The sequence below is a fragment of the Cydia fagiglandana genome, chromosome 7 (assembly GCF_963556715.1).
Source record: "Cydia fagiglandana chromosome 7, ilCydFagi1.1, whole genome shotgun sequence".
Lineage (NCBI taxonomy): Eukaryota > Metazoa > Arthropoda > Insecta > Lepidoptera > Tortricidae > Cydia > Cydia fagiglandana.
Window position 1 is genome coordinate 20634039 of NC_085938.1, and position 15439 is coordinate 20649477.

At 40.1% G+C, this 15439-nt stretch overlaps 1 protein-coding gene across 1 annotated transcript in view; it reads left to right on the forward strand.

Annotated features, from left to right (window-relative positions):
- Positions 1 to 15439, forward strand: part of LOC134666127 (lachesin-like) — a 111571-nt gene that overhangs the window by 25582 nt on the left and 70550 nt on the right. The window contains exon 3 of the mRNA XM_063523281.1: positions 7459 to 7565. Within this exon, the coding sequence (XP_063379351.1) occupies positions 7459 to 7565 (107 nt within the window). The remainder of the gene's footprint in view (positions 1 to 7458; positions 7566 to 15439) is intronic.

The window sequence follows — 15439 nt, forward strand, 5'->3', positions numbered from 1 at the left end:
ATTGTTTTTTAAAATAAATATAGAATAATTGCATTTTTTTATTAGAAATACACTTACTGATAATGCCAACTTATGTAATGAATTGAAGTAAACCTATTATTTTTATATTTTTGGAATAACTTTATAGTTCGTATGTGGTAACATTTTACCAGTCACAGAGGCGTAGCTAGATGATATAGCGCCCGGGGCAGGCACCAAATTTGCGCCCCCCCCCCCCCACAAACGAAATGAACTAACGAAAGGCTTACTTTTTACTTATTAAAGTTTACTTTTAATTTAGACAAATACAGTGTAAAGCTTGAACACGCCAAAACGTGGGCACATAAAATTACAAATAAATAGAAAATAAAGGTCTAATGGAGCGAAATATATATTGAATATAATTGAAAATATTATAGTTTATCATGCTAATATACTAGACTATCATTTCAGCCTCAGGATTTGACATGTCACAGACTTCGTGATGACCAGGACACAGGCACTTTGCACGACATGATTACTGTATGCTTAAGTAGTCCAAGCCAGAGTTATTTGCGGATAAGTTGATAATATAACTTTAACGGGTGTCTTTTTCAAATATTCATTGATATGGGCCCAGTCCATTGCCATCCGCCTTCATTTATTACCATCCGCCAAAAGTACCCTTTTGGCATTGTCAGCATGTCCATCATGTTAATACCCCTTCGTCACTGTTATAGTGTAATGACAACACGATGAATGCTACCAAAATAGTAACTGTGAGCTGTGGCTTCTTTAAAATAGGTTTAGGTCATTTTCGCAAATGTTTCTTGCATACATTTCTATAGTCAATGTCCCTTATGCGAATCAATTAACGGCGTCGCTTGATGCAATCACAAGTAGCTGGCTCAACCAATAAATAATGGGGATACTTAGCATTATTTTTATCTTGCAATCTTCGGGAATGTATTAGCAACTCATACAAGTCAAACTTTTTATTTTGTGTATTGCTTGAAGTATGTATTTCTATAGAACCATCGTCTAACACCTAACACGCTCAAATACGTTAAAAATGATCAAACGTTTTAATATCCTACATTTTGCATACAAATTTCATTTAGCACCACTATTTTGGGAGCAGATAAGCTCTTGCTAGCTCTTAATTTAACTTGACTTCTCTTTTTGTACATAAATTTGAGATATTTGTACGTTTTTTGCAACATAAGAAAAATTTGGTTTCGGTCTTTATGTAAGAACGCTGTATTTTCCTAGTTTCTTTTTTTTTCTCATTTGTATCTCGTGTTATTCTGCTTTCTGGTTGTCTTTCCATTCATTGACGTCTCCGCAACATTTCAAAAACACAAAAACTAATCGATCCTCGATATATTAACATTTTCACAAGGTTCTTTAGCCTAATCGACTTTTCCAATTCTATTGGTGCAAAGTGATTTCGCTCAGTTATTGTTTAAAGCTCGTTATCATGAAAACGAATCATACAATTGACAACTATTGTGGTATCATATATTCCTCATACTATAGCGATTTTAATTTAAGTAAAGTAATAAAATTTAACCACCCTTTCCAAAATGTATAAGCAAAAATGTGTGCCCACGTTTTGGCGTGTTCAAGCTTTATATGTGTTTTTTTTAGTACATCGGTGGCTAACAAGCTTACGACCCACCTGATGGTAAGCGGTCACCGCATCCTGTGGACGTCTACACTCCAGGGGTGTTACATGCGCGTTGCCGACCATTTTAAAACTAATATACTTCTTTTTTGGAGATCTCCTTAGACTTAAAGGTTCAATATCGCTTGTGACTTTGGGATCGTAGACTATTCATAGGGACAGCGCGCCTTCGGACTGTTTTGAAGGGTCCAAGGTGGCATCCAGGTGCTCCTGCCTAAAGGTGACAGCAGTACTCAATACATATATGGGATCTGTCAATCTGTCTACCCCAGAGTAAAGTAACGCCTCCCTTTATTGAGCACACCGAGTCTGCCCAGCAAGGTGGCTACGAAATTATTGGACGTCACTGATGGAGATGTCAACACCGAGGTTCCCAATACTCCCTGACATAGGAAGGGCTATGCCTTGAAAAATAAGGTTTTCTTAGCGGTAAACCTGCAAAATTGAGTCTTGGTGGGATTGAATTGGACTAAATTGTCCCGATCCCACACGGAAACTCTGGATAGAATGCTCTCAATACCTGACACAAGTTTTTCACGACATTCTAGTATCACAGAACGAGCGATGTTGCACGGCATGTGCTATACAGGGTGGTCCAAACCTTGACGTCCAAAAATTTTTTTTAGATATCTCACGCTGTGGGGTATCAGAATATGTATGTTAGCCGACTTTTCGTAGTTATCGAATTATGATTTTTATTACTTTTAACTTTTGTTGAGAAGTTCCCGGGGTGAAGCAATTAATTTATTTAAAAAAACTATTGAACTTTTTTGAATGTTTCTTTTTGTAACATAATACTTGACAAACGGCGCAGTTGCTAAAAAAATCAGCATCCTCACTTGGCTGAGTTGGAAAAAAAAGACAAAGTTTTACGTTCAAGCATATCAAGCTTAGATGTTGCCCTTACCTAAATAAATAAAAAATACAAGCGATTTCAAGGACTTTTGGTTATTTTAGAAACTGCTAGACCCTAAGTTTTTTTAAAAGGTCAAAAAAGTGATACTTAATGGTCATAATTTGTAAGAGTCGCCGGTCAAAGGAACTGAGGTGGAAAGCATCCAAATTAGTAATTCATTAAAAAAAATCCTCGTTTGTTATTTCTACTATTATTTTATGGGGTCACTTCCCCATCGCTATTTCATGTTATCAGTGCAAATATGTTATTTTTTTATACCACGAACAATAAAATTATTAGAAGGCATAAAAGCAAAGCAAAGCTTCACCCCGCAATTTCTTAACAAAAGTTAAAAGTTAAACTCGAAAACTACGAAAAATTCGGCTAACATACATTCTGATAACCCACGACGAGGATTCTAAAAAAAATTTTTGGACGTCAAGGTTTGGAGTTTGGACCATCCTGTATACAGGGTGGCTAAAAAATAACTGCATTTCCGTTGCCAGGGAGGTTTGGGGATTATACTGAGCAACTTTTACTATGAGACCAACCCCTAAGTCGCGAAAAAAAATTTGGCTGTTTCCTACATTTTGGCTGGTCCATTTTCTATGGGAGGGTAAACTTTTTTTCGTGATTTCGGGTAGTCTCTTAGACAGTCCATAAGATGGTAACTTCGACAGGAGACCCATAACGGAAAAGACGCGCTAACACGGGACACAACTCTGAAGCACTCGGCCCGATCGCCTTATAAAACAAAAGCATAGCAACTCCCGCCGAATATCCCTCTGCTTGATAGAAGTTTCCGGCATAGAGTATTCGCACTGCGGGATGGTGGGCAGTAGGGCGCTACCGTCGTCTTTCAAAGTCGAGTTCGAGGCAAAAAGAGTACCTAAAAGATCGGCTTTCTCTTTTGCGCTGTGGGCCAGATTACCATCCACATCGACTGACAAAAGTTTCCCTGCTGCCTTTTGGCAAGGCCGAGAGGTAGTCTTTTGCCCATTTTGGCGCCCCCCCTTGGACGGCGCCCGGGGCACTTGCCCCCTCCAACCCCCCCCAAGTTACGCCACTGACCAGTCATTGACGTCATTTATTTAACATTAAATCAAACAGCGGGTTATCCTAGGAAGCAATAACATCTAAGCAATGGTTTTTACAATAATGCATGCACTTATCAAAATTTTCCTAACAAATTTTTAAATGAAATCGGGTATGTCTCTTGATGAAAACAAATCCAAACAGAAAACAAACAAGCACACACACACACCACATCCACAGGGAAAAAATCCATAAAAATATTTTTTTATCTATTTGGTTCATTACGTAATACGGCAAGTAATGACATTTTAAAATGTTTTGAAACACCTAACATACCAGAAAATTTAATAATTTTACTCTTCGAAAACTTGGCAACGTCTAACATATTGGTCTTAGCAAAAGTGCCGTGTTGTCAATTAGAACGGGCAAAATACTGGACATTACACTTTTTACACTTGTTTTACCCATAAACGAAAAACATTTTTATGTAAATCATATTGCCACGTAATAAACAGACCAGTTAGTGACCTATTACACGTTTTATTTTAACGCTGCTTAATACTGTCATATAAAAAAAATAATGAAATATGGGTAAAATATCAGTCTTTCGGATGCTTCCTTGCAAGTTCTGCGTTCTGTAGGACTTTGTCAAAAAGATTATGTTTATGTTCACACTGGTTCCCAATATTTTCTTATATACTCATACTTAAAAATAACATATCATTCAAAGGGACAAACATATCATTCAATCATTCGAGGAAAGTAACGCTATTATTTAATATTTGGTGCAGAATTTTTTTTCTTGGGATGTCCATTATAGTGGACTTTATCGATTTAAGGGTTAAAATAAATCAAGCAATGAATGTAAATAAAAACGGAACAGTCGGAATGCTAAACGTCGCACGCGCTTTATGACAATTGATTTTAAATTTGTACTCTTGCGGACTTTGTCTCGGCGCGAATTTTAAACTATCGGCGGCGGCGGCGGCGCGCTGACTCCTTATGGCGGCGGCGCGCCGCGGCGGCGCGCACGTCTAATCTGAAGATCCCTTGACTTTAACTTTTGAATCCCTATGACACTGAACAATATTTTAATAAGATACAGGGCTGAAATCTTTTTACAAAAATAAGAGTCAAATATACAATACCACAAAAATATTGATAATACCTACATCATGAAACGATCCTTGACTGTTATTGTAGCTTCAACTCAGTGTTCAGCGAAACAGAAAATCGGGAAACAAATAACCTTTGCAATAATACTAGGGATTAATAAACCTGTATTTAGGTAGTGGAGCCACTAGCTCCAGTAAGAAAAACAACTGAAATTGAAAATAAATTGGAACAATCTCGATACAGGAATGATTCTTCTTCTTCTCCGTCGAATTACTCTTGGCAGAGCAGTCGTGGTCACGTTGAACGATGAACGATTCTACGCCAGTTCTCCCTGGCAGATGCTTCTCTGGCACATGTGTTAAGTGGGGTGTTGGTAAGGGTTTTTATCTGATCCGTCCAACGCATTGGGGAACGTCCTCTTGACCTACAGCCATTGACACGAATGATACAAGAAGGTTAATTCCATTTTAACCCATAGTCTAATAAAACATGGTCTTTTCTTTCCAGAGTGACACAAGCCTACGTCACAATAACATGGCCGCTATGTATAGCGCTATCGCATATTATCATATAGCGCTGTCGCACGATGACGTAGGCTTGTGTCAGTCACGTGACCACGAAAAGACGGGATGAGAGTATCAGGCGGAGTATAAAAAAAAAATACAAAAATCAAAATACAAAATATATTATTATACCATGTGTTAACCGTTTGATAAGTAAGTAAGTAAGTAAATACACTTTATTGCACCACAAAGAAAAATACAATAACAGATTAAGATTTAGGGATTAAGGTTTAGGGATAAGGTTTTGATCTGTAGTGTAGTGTAGGTAAACGTGATTAATTTTGGGCATCTCATAGTCAAATCATGATTCAATAAAGGTGATTTTCGGATGTCAACTGCATGCAGCCGCATTACTGTTGCGACATTATTGCGGTGGCGTTGATGTCGCCGCTGTCTAGTTAAGGTGGCCACTGACGAGCCTTCCAATAGTCCAAATAGCGTGGCTGCCTTCGAGCAACACGGAAGGGAGGCGGCATTCGCACTATTTCCCCTCTGCCGAGGTACAAGATTAGCGCGTCAAAATAATCTAGCGCGGGTAATAAAACTAGTTGCACTTGGATTTTTCACTAGACCGAGTCCAGACGCGCGCGTGAACACTGCTGCACAAAAATGCCTGTTTGCTCGGTTTTTTGTTATAAAAAGAGGTCGAGGACATCAAATTTATAAAAAGAAAGTGTTACATTTCACATGTAATATTTTTTTTACATATCATACGTTTAATTACATTTAAATACAATTATTATATTTTAGTCTCACGTAATTGTTGGATTTATCGATTTTGCTCGCTCAGTACAAATTGCGGATCGGTCGAGCGACAAATCCGACTTCTCATCTCTCAGAATACAATGACATACTTCAACGAAAATGTGTTAGTGTGCGTGTTGTGACACTAATCACTCGTCCGTACATAAAAAGAGATCGAGGTTTGCAAGATTTGTCTTTGACGTGTGTCATTTTCTATGTATTTGTGTCGTCATTACAGATTGGATTTTGTACGTAAGTGTGTGAGAAATGCGACTGTGTGCATCTTTCCCCCCGCGAAAAATGGCAGAAAGATTTGTACGGCGAGATATCGCTTGGGCCCCTCCCTTCCGACGTGTCGGAAGCCGGTGTTGCTCGAAGGTGGCTGCAATCCAAAATCGGTCCGTCAATGTCAAAAACGTACAATGTTTAATATTAGGATGCCGTCTATTTGGATGAATCCATTGTAACGGCATCCACTTGGAAGGCTCGTCAGTGGCCTGCTTTATTCCCTTGTCAACATTATGTCAATTTCCTTGATAAAATGAGTGACAGATTGAACTTCATAATCATGATACTAATGCGGCAGCGAACGATAAAAATTAACAGATACGGCGGCGGCGTTTATGCCACAACAGAAATGCACCTAGCTGGCCATATCGCGCATCCATCTGTAAGTCAGTCTCATCTGTATTCGTCTAATCTGCGCCCTCCAAAATATATGGAAATGTCCTCTGAAGTGAACAAAGAAAAACGTAGGTAATAAATTCTTAATACACACACAGCACACAGTCAATAGAATTATTTAGCTTATCACCCCTGCATACCTATTTGTATACGCCCTTAAAAACTTACTTCACATTTGTAACCGTTAAGGTGTACAGTATCCGTCTGGCTAAGTAAAAGAGGCAATATCCATATCTCGTTGTACATCAGCCAGCCTCTTAGCAACGTTGAAGTGACGTGATTAGGACTGAGTGCTGTCGTTAACTGAGGCTAGACCAGAGTTTATAATTTTTAATTCAGCTCTCAACTTGGCCCGATATGACTGTAAGGCTATAAATATTGAAGTTGTAATTTCAGTCATACATTTAAGGCTGACAATTGGAACGTACAATTTTATTGACATCAACATTTTTATTCTAAACGATGTCCTATAATTATTATGCACGCGCATTTCATCAAAATGATGTCTTTTTGGACCGATGGTCGTTGGGGCGGAAAGGTTCTCGAGTGGCGACCACGTACCGGACCAAGGTGGACTGATGACCTGGTGAAGGTCGCGAGAGTCCGCTGGATGCGGGTGGCGCAAGACCGGTCATTGTGGCACTCTTTGGGGAATGCCTATGTCCAGCAATGGACGTCCTCTGGCTGATATGATGATGATGATAATGTCTTCTTGTAATCAATCACCCTGCAGCAAGTTGCCACTTTCCAAACCTACATAAACTTTTTCTTTGCAGTGTTGACGGAGGAACCCCGCTTTGCGGAGCCTATCCCCAACGTGACTGTGGCATTAGGGCGCGATGCTAGCCTACCGTGTGTCGTGGAGCACCTTGGTACCTATAAGGTAAGATTTCATTTGAATGCTAAAGTCACGATGGAGATTGACCACGAAGCCCCGCTTTGCGGTGCCCATTTCCACCGCGACTATGGAATTAAGGTTAATCTTTTTCATCCAAATACTACGGTGATCAAAGCGTATGAATGAAATAGTTGTACTTGAAGGCTTTATCGAATTTTATAAATTAACCTAATTTTGTTAGCTGTCAATGATTATCGATTATCGGCTTCTTGAGCTTACTGTGGGACTTAGTCAATCTGTGTAAGAATGTCCTATACTATACTATAATATAATATAATATATATATATATATATATATATATATATATATATATATATATATATATATATATATATATATAATATATTCGGGAAATGAATTAGAGACTCACTAGATATGAAATAGTAAAGATATGTGACGTTCCACGAAAAAGGTACCTTATGGCGGCCGGCGTTTATGTCGCATAGCGCCGCAATCGTTTTGGAGCGGCGTTAATAATAGCGTTAACGCCAACGGCCATAAGGTACCTTTTTTCGTGGGACGTCACATATCTTTACTATATCGTATCTAGTTAATCTCTAATACATTTCCCGAATCGCGCCGTATAAGTAAATCAACTATTAATCATGCACAATTAACACATAATCACAAAACGCTGTCTTAACGAACGGGTTTATCGCAAAAAACAAGACAAAAAATATATTTAGACGTCTGAGTATTTATTTGCCGTCTATAATATCTTTTAGAAATGATCTAGGCAAGTAGCACGACCCACTAAGAATTTTATATTAAAAAGGAGCAACAAGTAAAACGTTAAGACTATAAACAGACGTACATTTAGTAAATTAAGATCATCTTGAAGATCATGTCACAGTTAATAAAGCTTACCTCTTGGGTCTTGTAAATATTTACAAAGAAAGACTTACAAGTAACTTAATAGAGATCAGAAACAAAAGATTATCTCCAAAGTCAGACACAAAGACGCGATATTAAAAAGTAAAGTCTGCTCAAGATCGTTCAACTTAGTATATTTAATTAGTGCTACGCAGCTTGCTTGCCTGAAACTTAAATTGAGAAATTGCAATTTCATTGTGCACATATTAATATTAAAGCATCTGCTTGGTAAATTTAATCTATCCTTTTATTGCTTTTATTATAATATATTTTGCTGCCTTTGTATATTTGATAATGGGCGGTATTCAAATTTTGCACTTTGTTGAGGTGTTGATCTTGTTATGATACGTCCTCAACATGATTCGCAGTGAGTTGAGTGACATGATCTTGTTATGATACATCCTCAACATGATTCGCAGTGAGTTGAGTGACAACTGTAGCCGTGACAATCGTTAGCGACCATAGATGATTTTAGCTGGAAACAAATTATCGGACGCGGCTGACGGACGCGGCTGACGGGCGCGACATAAAAGTGTGCACAGTGTTCGGGACGTGGCTTGCGGACGCGCAACAACGCTTATTTTTGTAATCCTTTAATTTGAGATTATACAGTAATTCCTTGTTGCGAACACACTCGATAATTCTTTCCTCCATTTTTACCGTACGCACGTCCAAGCTCTCGCGTAGTCCGCGTCCTTCTGGCGCAGTGACGCGTCCCGCACCCCGTGCATACTACTGCATACCGTCCGCGGACGTTTTCGGCTGACAGGAACATCCAGCGCGCCAGATTTCTGTCGGACGTCCGAAGGCTCAAGGTCAGCACAAGGTTACGTCCACGGCTTACCTCCGATAGTTTGCACAGTTCAGTGTATATAAATTATCTAGATACCTATAAGTTGCGGCTGTGAGCCGCGTCCGTCAGCCGCGTCCGATAATTTGTTTCTAGCTTTTCAGATCGGCTGCAGTTGTATTAAATTATTGTTTCGGTGTCAATGATGCCACTTGTCAATTTCCTTGACATAATGAGTAACAGAATGAATTTCATAATCGCGGCAGTACGTAACGCGGCGGTGAACGTCACTGATTATATCAAGAAAACGTATGGACCCAGGCGTATTTTTTTTTAAGAAATGTCATAATATAAAATATGTATGTAGGTCACATCTCATGGGAAACCTTGTTCAGTATGACTATATTTATACATTTTTGATATTCGGGACCACGAACTCAAAAGCACCTATAATATTATATTACAATTGGTAAATCCATTGTTGTTAAGTGTGTAATAAAATTCTGGGTAGTTTGTTTTTCTTGATGAGGGTAAACCACAAGGTAAACATACCACACCGGAATCTTAAGGAAAAGTACACACACTCATCAGAACCTAAAATTCGACGGTTTGAATATGGGCTTCGTAGCACTGGGGTATTGACGGTGTTTTTTTTGGCTCGAGGTCGGCGATAGTCCTGCGTTCGAATCCCAGCAACTGTGCATCTTTTTGTTTGTTTGAACATTGTGCGGATTCTGTTTAAATATTGTTCTTTGGTTTTTATTTTATGTGTTGTGTTTTTTTTTTTTTGTTTCGTTTTAATTTTCTGTAATACTTTTCATTTCAATCTGTCAAATTTTAATTTTGTAATAATTTTATGAATATAATGTTGGTTAATGTTATTTATTATATTTTTTATAATTTATTTTCTTTTTTGTAATCTGCATTTTTTTTTGATGATTTTAAATTGTGAGTTAGTTATATAAGTAGGACGTTATTTTTATAAGTTTTATTATTTAAATAAAAAAGTAATGTTATTTGAAAGCAATTATAGACTTATTATAATTTTTTAAGTAAAGTTTTTGACTTTTAGAGCGGAATTTGAATGTGTTTAATGTAATTAGTGGCTCAGAGGCCAAATTAGTATTATTATTATTTTTTCATTTTGTATTTTTCATAATTGTATTTTACATTGGAACATTGTATGTTTAATATGGCTGACCCGTCTTTGTTATCTGTGTGTCCTTACTGCCCTAACTCTTCAAAAACTTTTAATTCTCATGGGCTCAAAGTCCATATAGGGCTCAAGCATAAAGATGTGCTTCGCCCGGTTTCGCCTCAACCTCCTTCGGTGTTGCAGCGTGACACTCTCTCCGGGCCACTGCCAGCGGCGCAAATGACCGAACCCAGTGTTTTAGGATTAGGCGACCTGGCTATCCTGAAACAGTCAGTGAAGGTGTTGCGGCATATTCCTAAGGGTGCACGGAATCTGGCTGCTGGTAAAATGAGCGACCTCATTGATAGGTGCTTAGACACAAATGGTACGGGTGAGTGGTTTGCTCTGTTGTCATTCGCATATTCTGCCCTTAAAACGCCAGAAGCTACTGACCCGGGCAATCTGACAACCAAAGTAAAACGAAACATTGACTCAGCTAATGCCTTTACTTCTGCGGAAGATTGGGGGGCAGAGGCAGGGTTTACGAGTCGGCCTTCGCTTACTAAGACTGTTGAGTCTAAAGTTTTTGAGGGTGACCTGAGGGGTGCAGTGCGGGTGCTAATGTCAGACGACGGCGTGGCGCCTTCGGGTCCGGAGACACTTGCCGCCTTACAGACGAAACATCCTGCCCCTTCTAGGCCGCTTACGTTTCCGCAGGATCCTGACAATAACTCTTTTCCTGCATTTTTTGTGAGACCAGAAGAGGTAGCTCAGGCACTGGGCTCATTTAGCAGCAGTTCGGCGGCCGGCTTGGACGGTATTAGACCAACGCATTTAAAGGAGCTTACATCTGGATCCGCGGGGGAAAACGGTCTGCGGTTGCTGGAAAGCTTGACAAAATTATGCAACTTTTTGCTTAGCGGTCAGGTAAATCTGGAAGTTTGTCCCTATATTTATGGAGCATCTTTATGCGCACTTTCGAAGAAGGACGGGGGTATACGGCCCATCGCTATTGGTAGCACTTTTAGACGGTTGGCGGCTAAACTTGGGTGTCGTGCTGTGCGCGAGGAGATGGCTTCGTACCTTCAACCTTCACAGTTAGGTTTTGGCACTAAATTGGGGTGCGAGGCCGCTATTCACGCCACACGGTCTTTTTCAGTGGACCCCAACAACGCGGATTGTGTTATAATAAAAATCGACCTGAAAAATGCCTTTAATTCCATCGAACGCGATATACTTCTGACTGAAGTCCGAGAAAAGGTCCCTTCCCTTTATCCGTTTCTCTTCCAGGTATACTCGCTTCCATCATTCCTCTTTTACAACGGTTCCCAGATTTTGTCTCAAGTCGGCGCGCAGCAGGGTGATCCGCTGGGTCCTCTAGTATTCAGTCTCGGGATACAAAAGGCGATTTCCGAAATTCAGTCCCCGTTAAACATCTGGTATCTGGATGATGGCACCATAGGAGGAAAACCAGAAGAGGTGGAACGGGATCTGCTCACGCTTCTTCCTCGCCTTCGAGAATTGGGGCTAGAGGTTAACTCTACCAAGTGCGAGTTCTTCCCCTGTAGTGCCGGGGCCCGTTCTTCCTTTCCCTCCTTTTATGATATCCTTCCCGGTCTTACCGAGGTGTCCGGTCAAAATTTTAACCTTTTGGGCTCCCCTATTTTTGCAGAAGCGGTCCCGGAGGCCTTCGAGGTTAGAAGACAGCTTCTCTTGATGGCAAGGCAGAGATTAGAGAAACTGTCGGCGCATGTTGCTCTCGTGCTATTGCGGGTTTGCTTTGCTGTTCCCAAGCTCATGTACTTTTTGCGCACAGTACCGACTTGGCTTCACCCTGCGCAAATGGACTCCTTTGACTGTGCTTTGAGGGAGTCTGTTGAGTCCTTGCTGAATGTGGCTTTAAATCCAGAACAATGGGACCTGGCGTCCTTGCCCATTCGGAGTGGTGGTCTGGGGGTGCGGCGCGTGAGGGATGTGAGTCTACCGGCATTCTTGGCATCGGCGAGTGGGGTCGTGGATCTTGTTACTCGAATTTTATCTCCTAATGGTAACAGGGTATCCATACCTTACGCTGCTGATGCTTTGGTGGCTTGGATGACTCTCAATCCGGACGCGCCCCGACCCGAGAAGCCGGACGTACAACGGCTATGGGACGATGTTGGAGTCAAGAGGATTGTCGAGGGTCTGATGGAGAACGCAGTGGGGGCAGATAGGGCGAGGCTGCTGGCGGGGTCCCAATCGGAATCGGGGGCGTGGTTACATGCGCTTCCATCTCCGCATTTGGGCACCCTCCTTGACAATGATTCGATGCGGGTGGCGGTGGCTCTTCGTCTGGGCTGCGATGTGTGTGTTCCTCACTTATGCATCTGCGGTACTATGGTGGAGAGCAACGGCCACCACGCTTTGAGTTGTGGTCGATGTGCAGGGAGATTCCCACGCCATCACGCCCTTAACGATCTGATCCGAAGGGCGCTTGTTTCCGCGAATGTCCCATGCATGCTTGAGCCCCCAGGCCTTAGCCGGTCGGATGGTAAGAGGCCTGACGGGTTGACGCTGGTGCCTTGGCGGAGAGGAAAGTGCTTGCTTTGGGACGCTACATGCGTTAGCACTTTTGCTGCATCGCACATTGGCCGCACCGTGAGGGCAGCAGGGGCAGCTGCTGAGGTGGCAGCGCTGAGAAAACGGGAGAAGTATGCGGAATTGGACGGTTATTTGTTTGTGCCTCTGGCAGTCGAAACGGCTGGATGTTGGTGCTCAGAGGCTAGAGAGTTTTTTAAGGAGGTTGGGAACCGGTTGCGAGATAGAGGCCTGGATCCCCGCTCCGGGTCATTCCTGGTGCAGAGGTTGTCCATCGCGATTCAGCGCGGTAATGCGGCAAGTGTTTTTTTTTTTATGTTATGTAATTTGTAGTTTGTAATTAAGTGTTGTTATTTAAATATAAGTTTAGTTATTACTTTAGGTTGAGAAATTAGTGATTTTTGGATTTGTGTTGAATTGTATTGTATTGTAATCTTTGACATTTTTTTATAGATTTTAAGATTGACATTGAATGTACCTACCAATAATGTTTATGAATAAATGTAGAATTTTGTATTGGTAAATACATCATTATAGGGGTATCAATTCGCAGAAGCATATGAAAAACATCATCTGGGAAAGCTTTAGAAAATTCAGAATTCATGCATTGTGAATAATAATTGACACTTACGCGTATCATCAAGTATATTAAATATCGTAAATAGAGCGTGTAACTTCGCTCGGCGTTGAGTTATGTTTCATATTTACAGAATTTTCCTGTATCGTGATTGAAAACGTTTCCTGCTATCGATGTTAAAACTCGGAAAACGAGTTTCACCTATATTAATCAAACATTCGATTTCTTTTCTACTTGTAAATTTATAATAAATTCAAATTTACAGTTATTTTTGAGAATTTATTTACGAAAGTATAATGTTCATGTTAAATGGATACAACTAATTTAATAAAATTGTTACAAAACACTCATCACATCCAAATAAATTTTATCTCATAATAGAGTTCGATTTTGAAACAATAAAACTTTACTTTCATTGCGTCGTCTCTAAGTGGCTCATTATCTAGGTACTTTGCCTACTTAATTTGACACAAGGAAGTGGCTATTTTGACGATAATAATTGTATTTAAAATCCTAAAAACAAACTTTTTAACCCACATTTAAAAACAAAAAGTTGAAGTAACACAAAAACCGACTTACAAAAGGCACTCAACACGTTCGCCGCTGACCGTACCCGAGTGCCCTCCCGGGAAATCTGCAGCCGACGGGTTACCACTTCACCCGTACGCTTGTACTTACAAATTAACCCTTTTTAACCCGCCGCGTAAACGCCCCGTATTAATGTTATGGCCCGGTTTTACATTAGCTTGATTGTTCTTATTTTTAGTAGGTACGACAACTTTTGGGATTAAAAACGGCAAGGTGGCTCGTGTATTGCTCGAAAGTTTTTTGCGCTTTGCGGCTATCGTTTGCGGATTAGGTGAGCTTATACGGCACTTTGTGTTATTATAGCTTAGTTTAAAGCTGTTAAGTGTTTGCTAAATGTATTTAATTTTTCATTTGATAATACTTTCCTATTCTTATGTTTATTATATTGGTATCTCGCGATGATCATGACCCCCGCGATACAGGCCACGCCTAGTGCGGGGTTCACTGTAACGTGCCTGTTAAACTTTTATTGTGAATAAAAATATTGTTATTGTTATTGTTATGTTCTTATTATTACATGACTAATCTCAATCTGAATTACGTATACAATTGTATGTTGCTATTCAAGACTGATGTTTTTAATTAATGCTGAATGTAGGTACGTAATTATAAATTTTAAAGTATATAAGTATAGAGATGTACTATTGTACATTAAGCAATGTTCGAGCAAGTTTGATACATTTATTTAAAGTAATTATTATTCTAACCTTCGAGCAACACGGAAGGGAGGCGGCATTCGCACTATTTCCCCTCTGCCGAGGTACAAGATTAGCGCGTCAATCTAATCTACCGCGGGTAATAAAACTAGTTGCACTTGGATTTTTTCACTAGACCGAGTCCAGAGCACGCGTGAACACTGCTGCACAAAAATGCCTGTTTACTCGGTTTTTTGTTATAAAAACAGGTCGGGGACATCAAATTTACAAAAAGAAAGTGTTACATTTCACATGTAATATTTTTTTTTACATATACGTTAAATTACATTTAAATACAATTATTATATTTTAGTCTCAAGTAATTGTTGGATTTATCGATTTTGCTCGCTCAGTACAAATTGCGGATCGGTCGAGCGACAAATCCGACTTCTCATCTCTCAGAATACAATGACATACTTCAACGAAAATGTGTTAGTGTGCGTACACAAAAAGAGATCGAGGTTTGCAAGATTTGTCTTTGACGTGTGTCATTTTCTATGTATTTGTGTCGTCATTATAGATTGGATTTTGTATGTAAGTGTGTGAGAAATGCGACTGTGTGCACCTTTCCCCCCGCGAAAAATGGCAGAAAGATTTGTACGGCGAGATATCGCTTGGGCCCC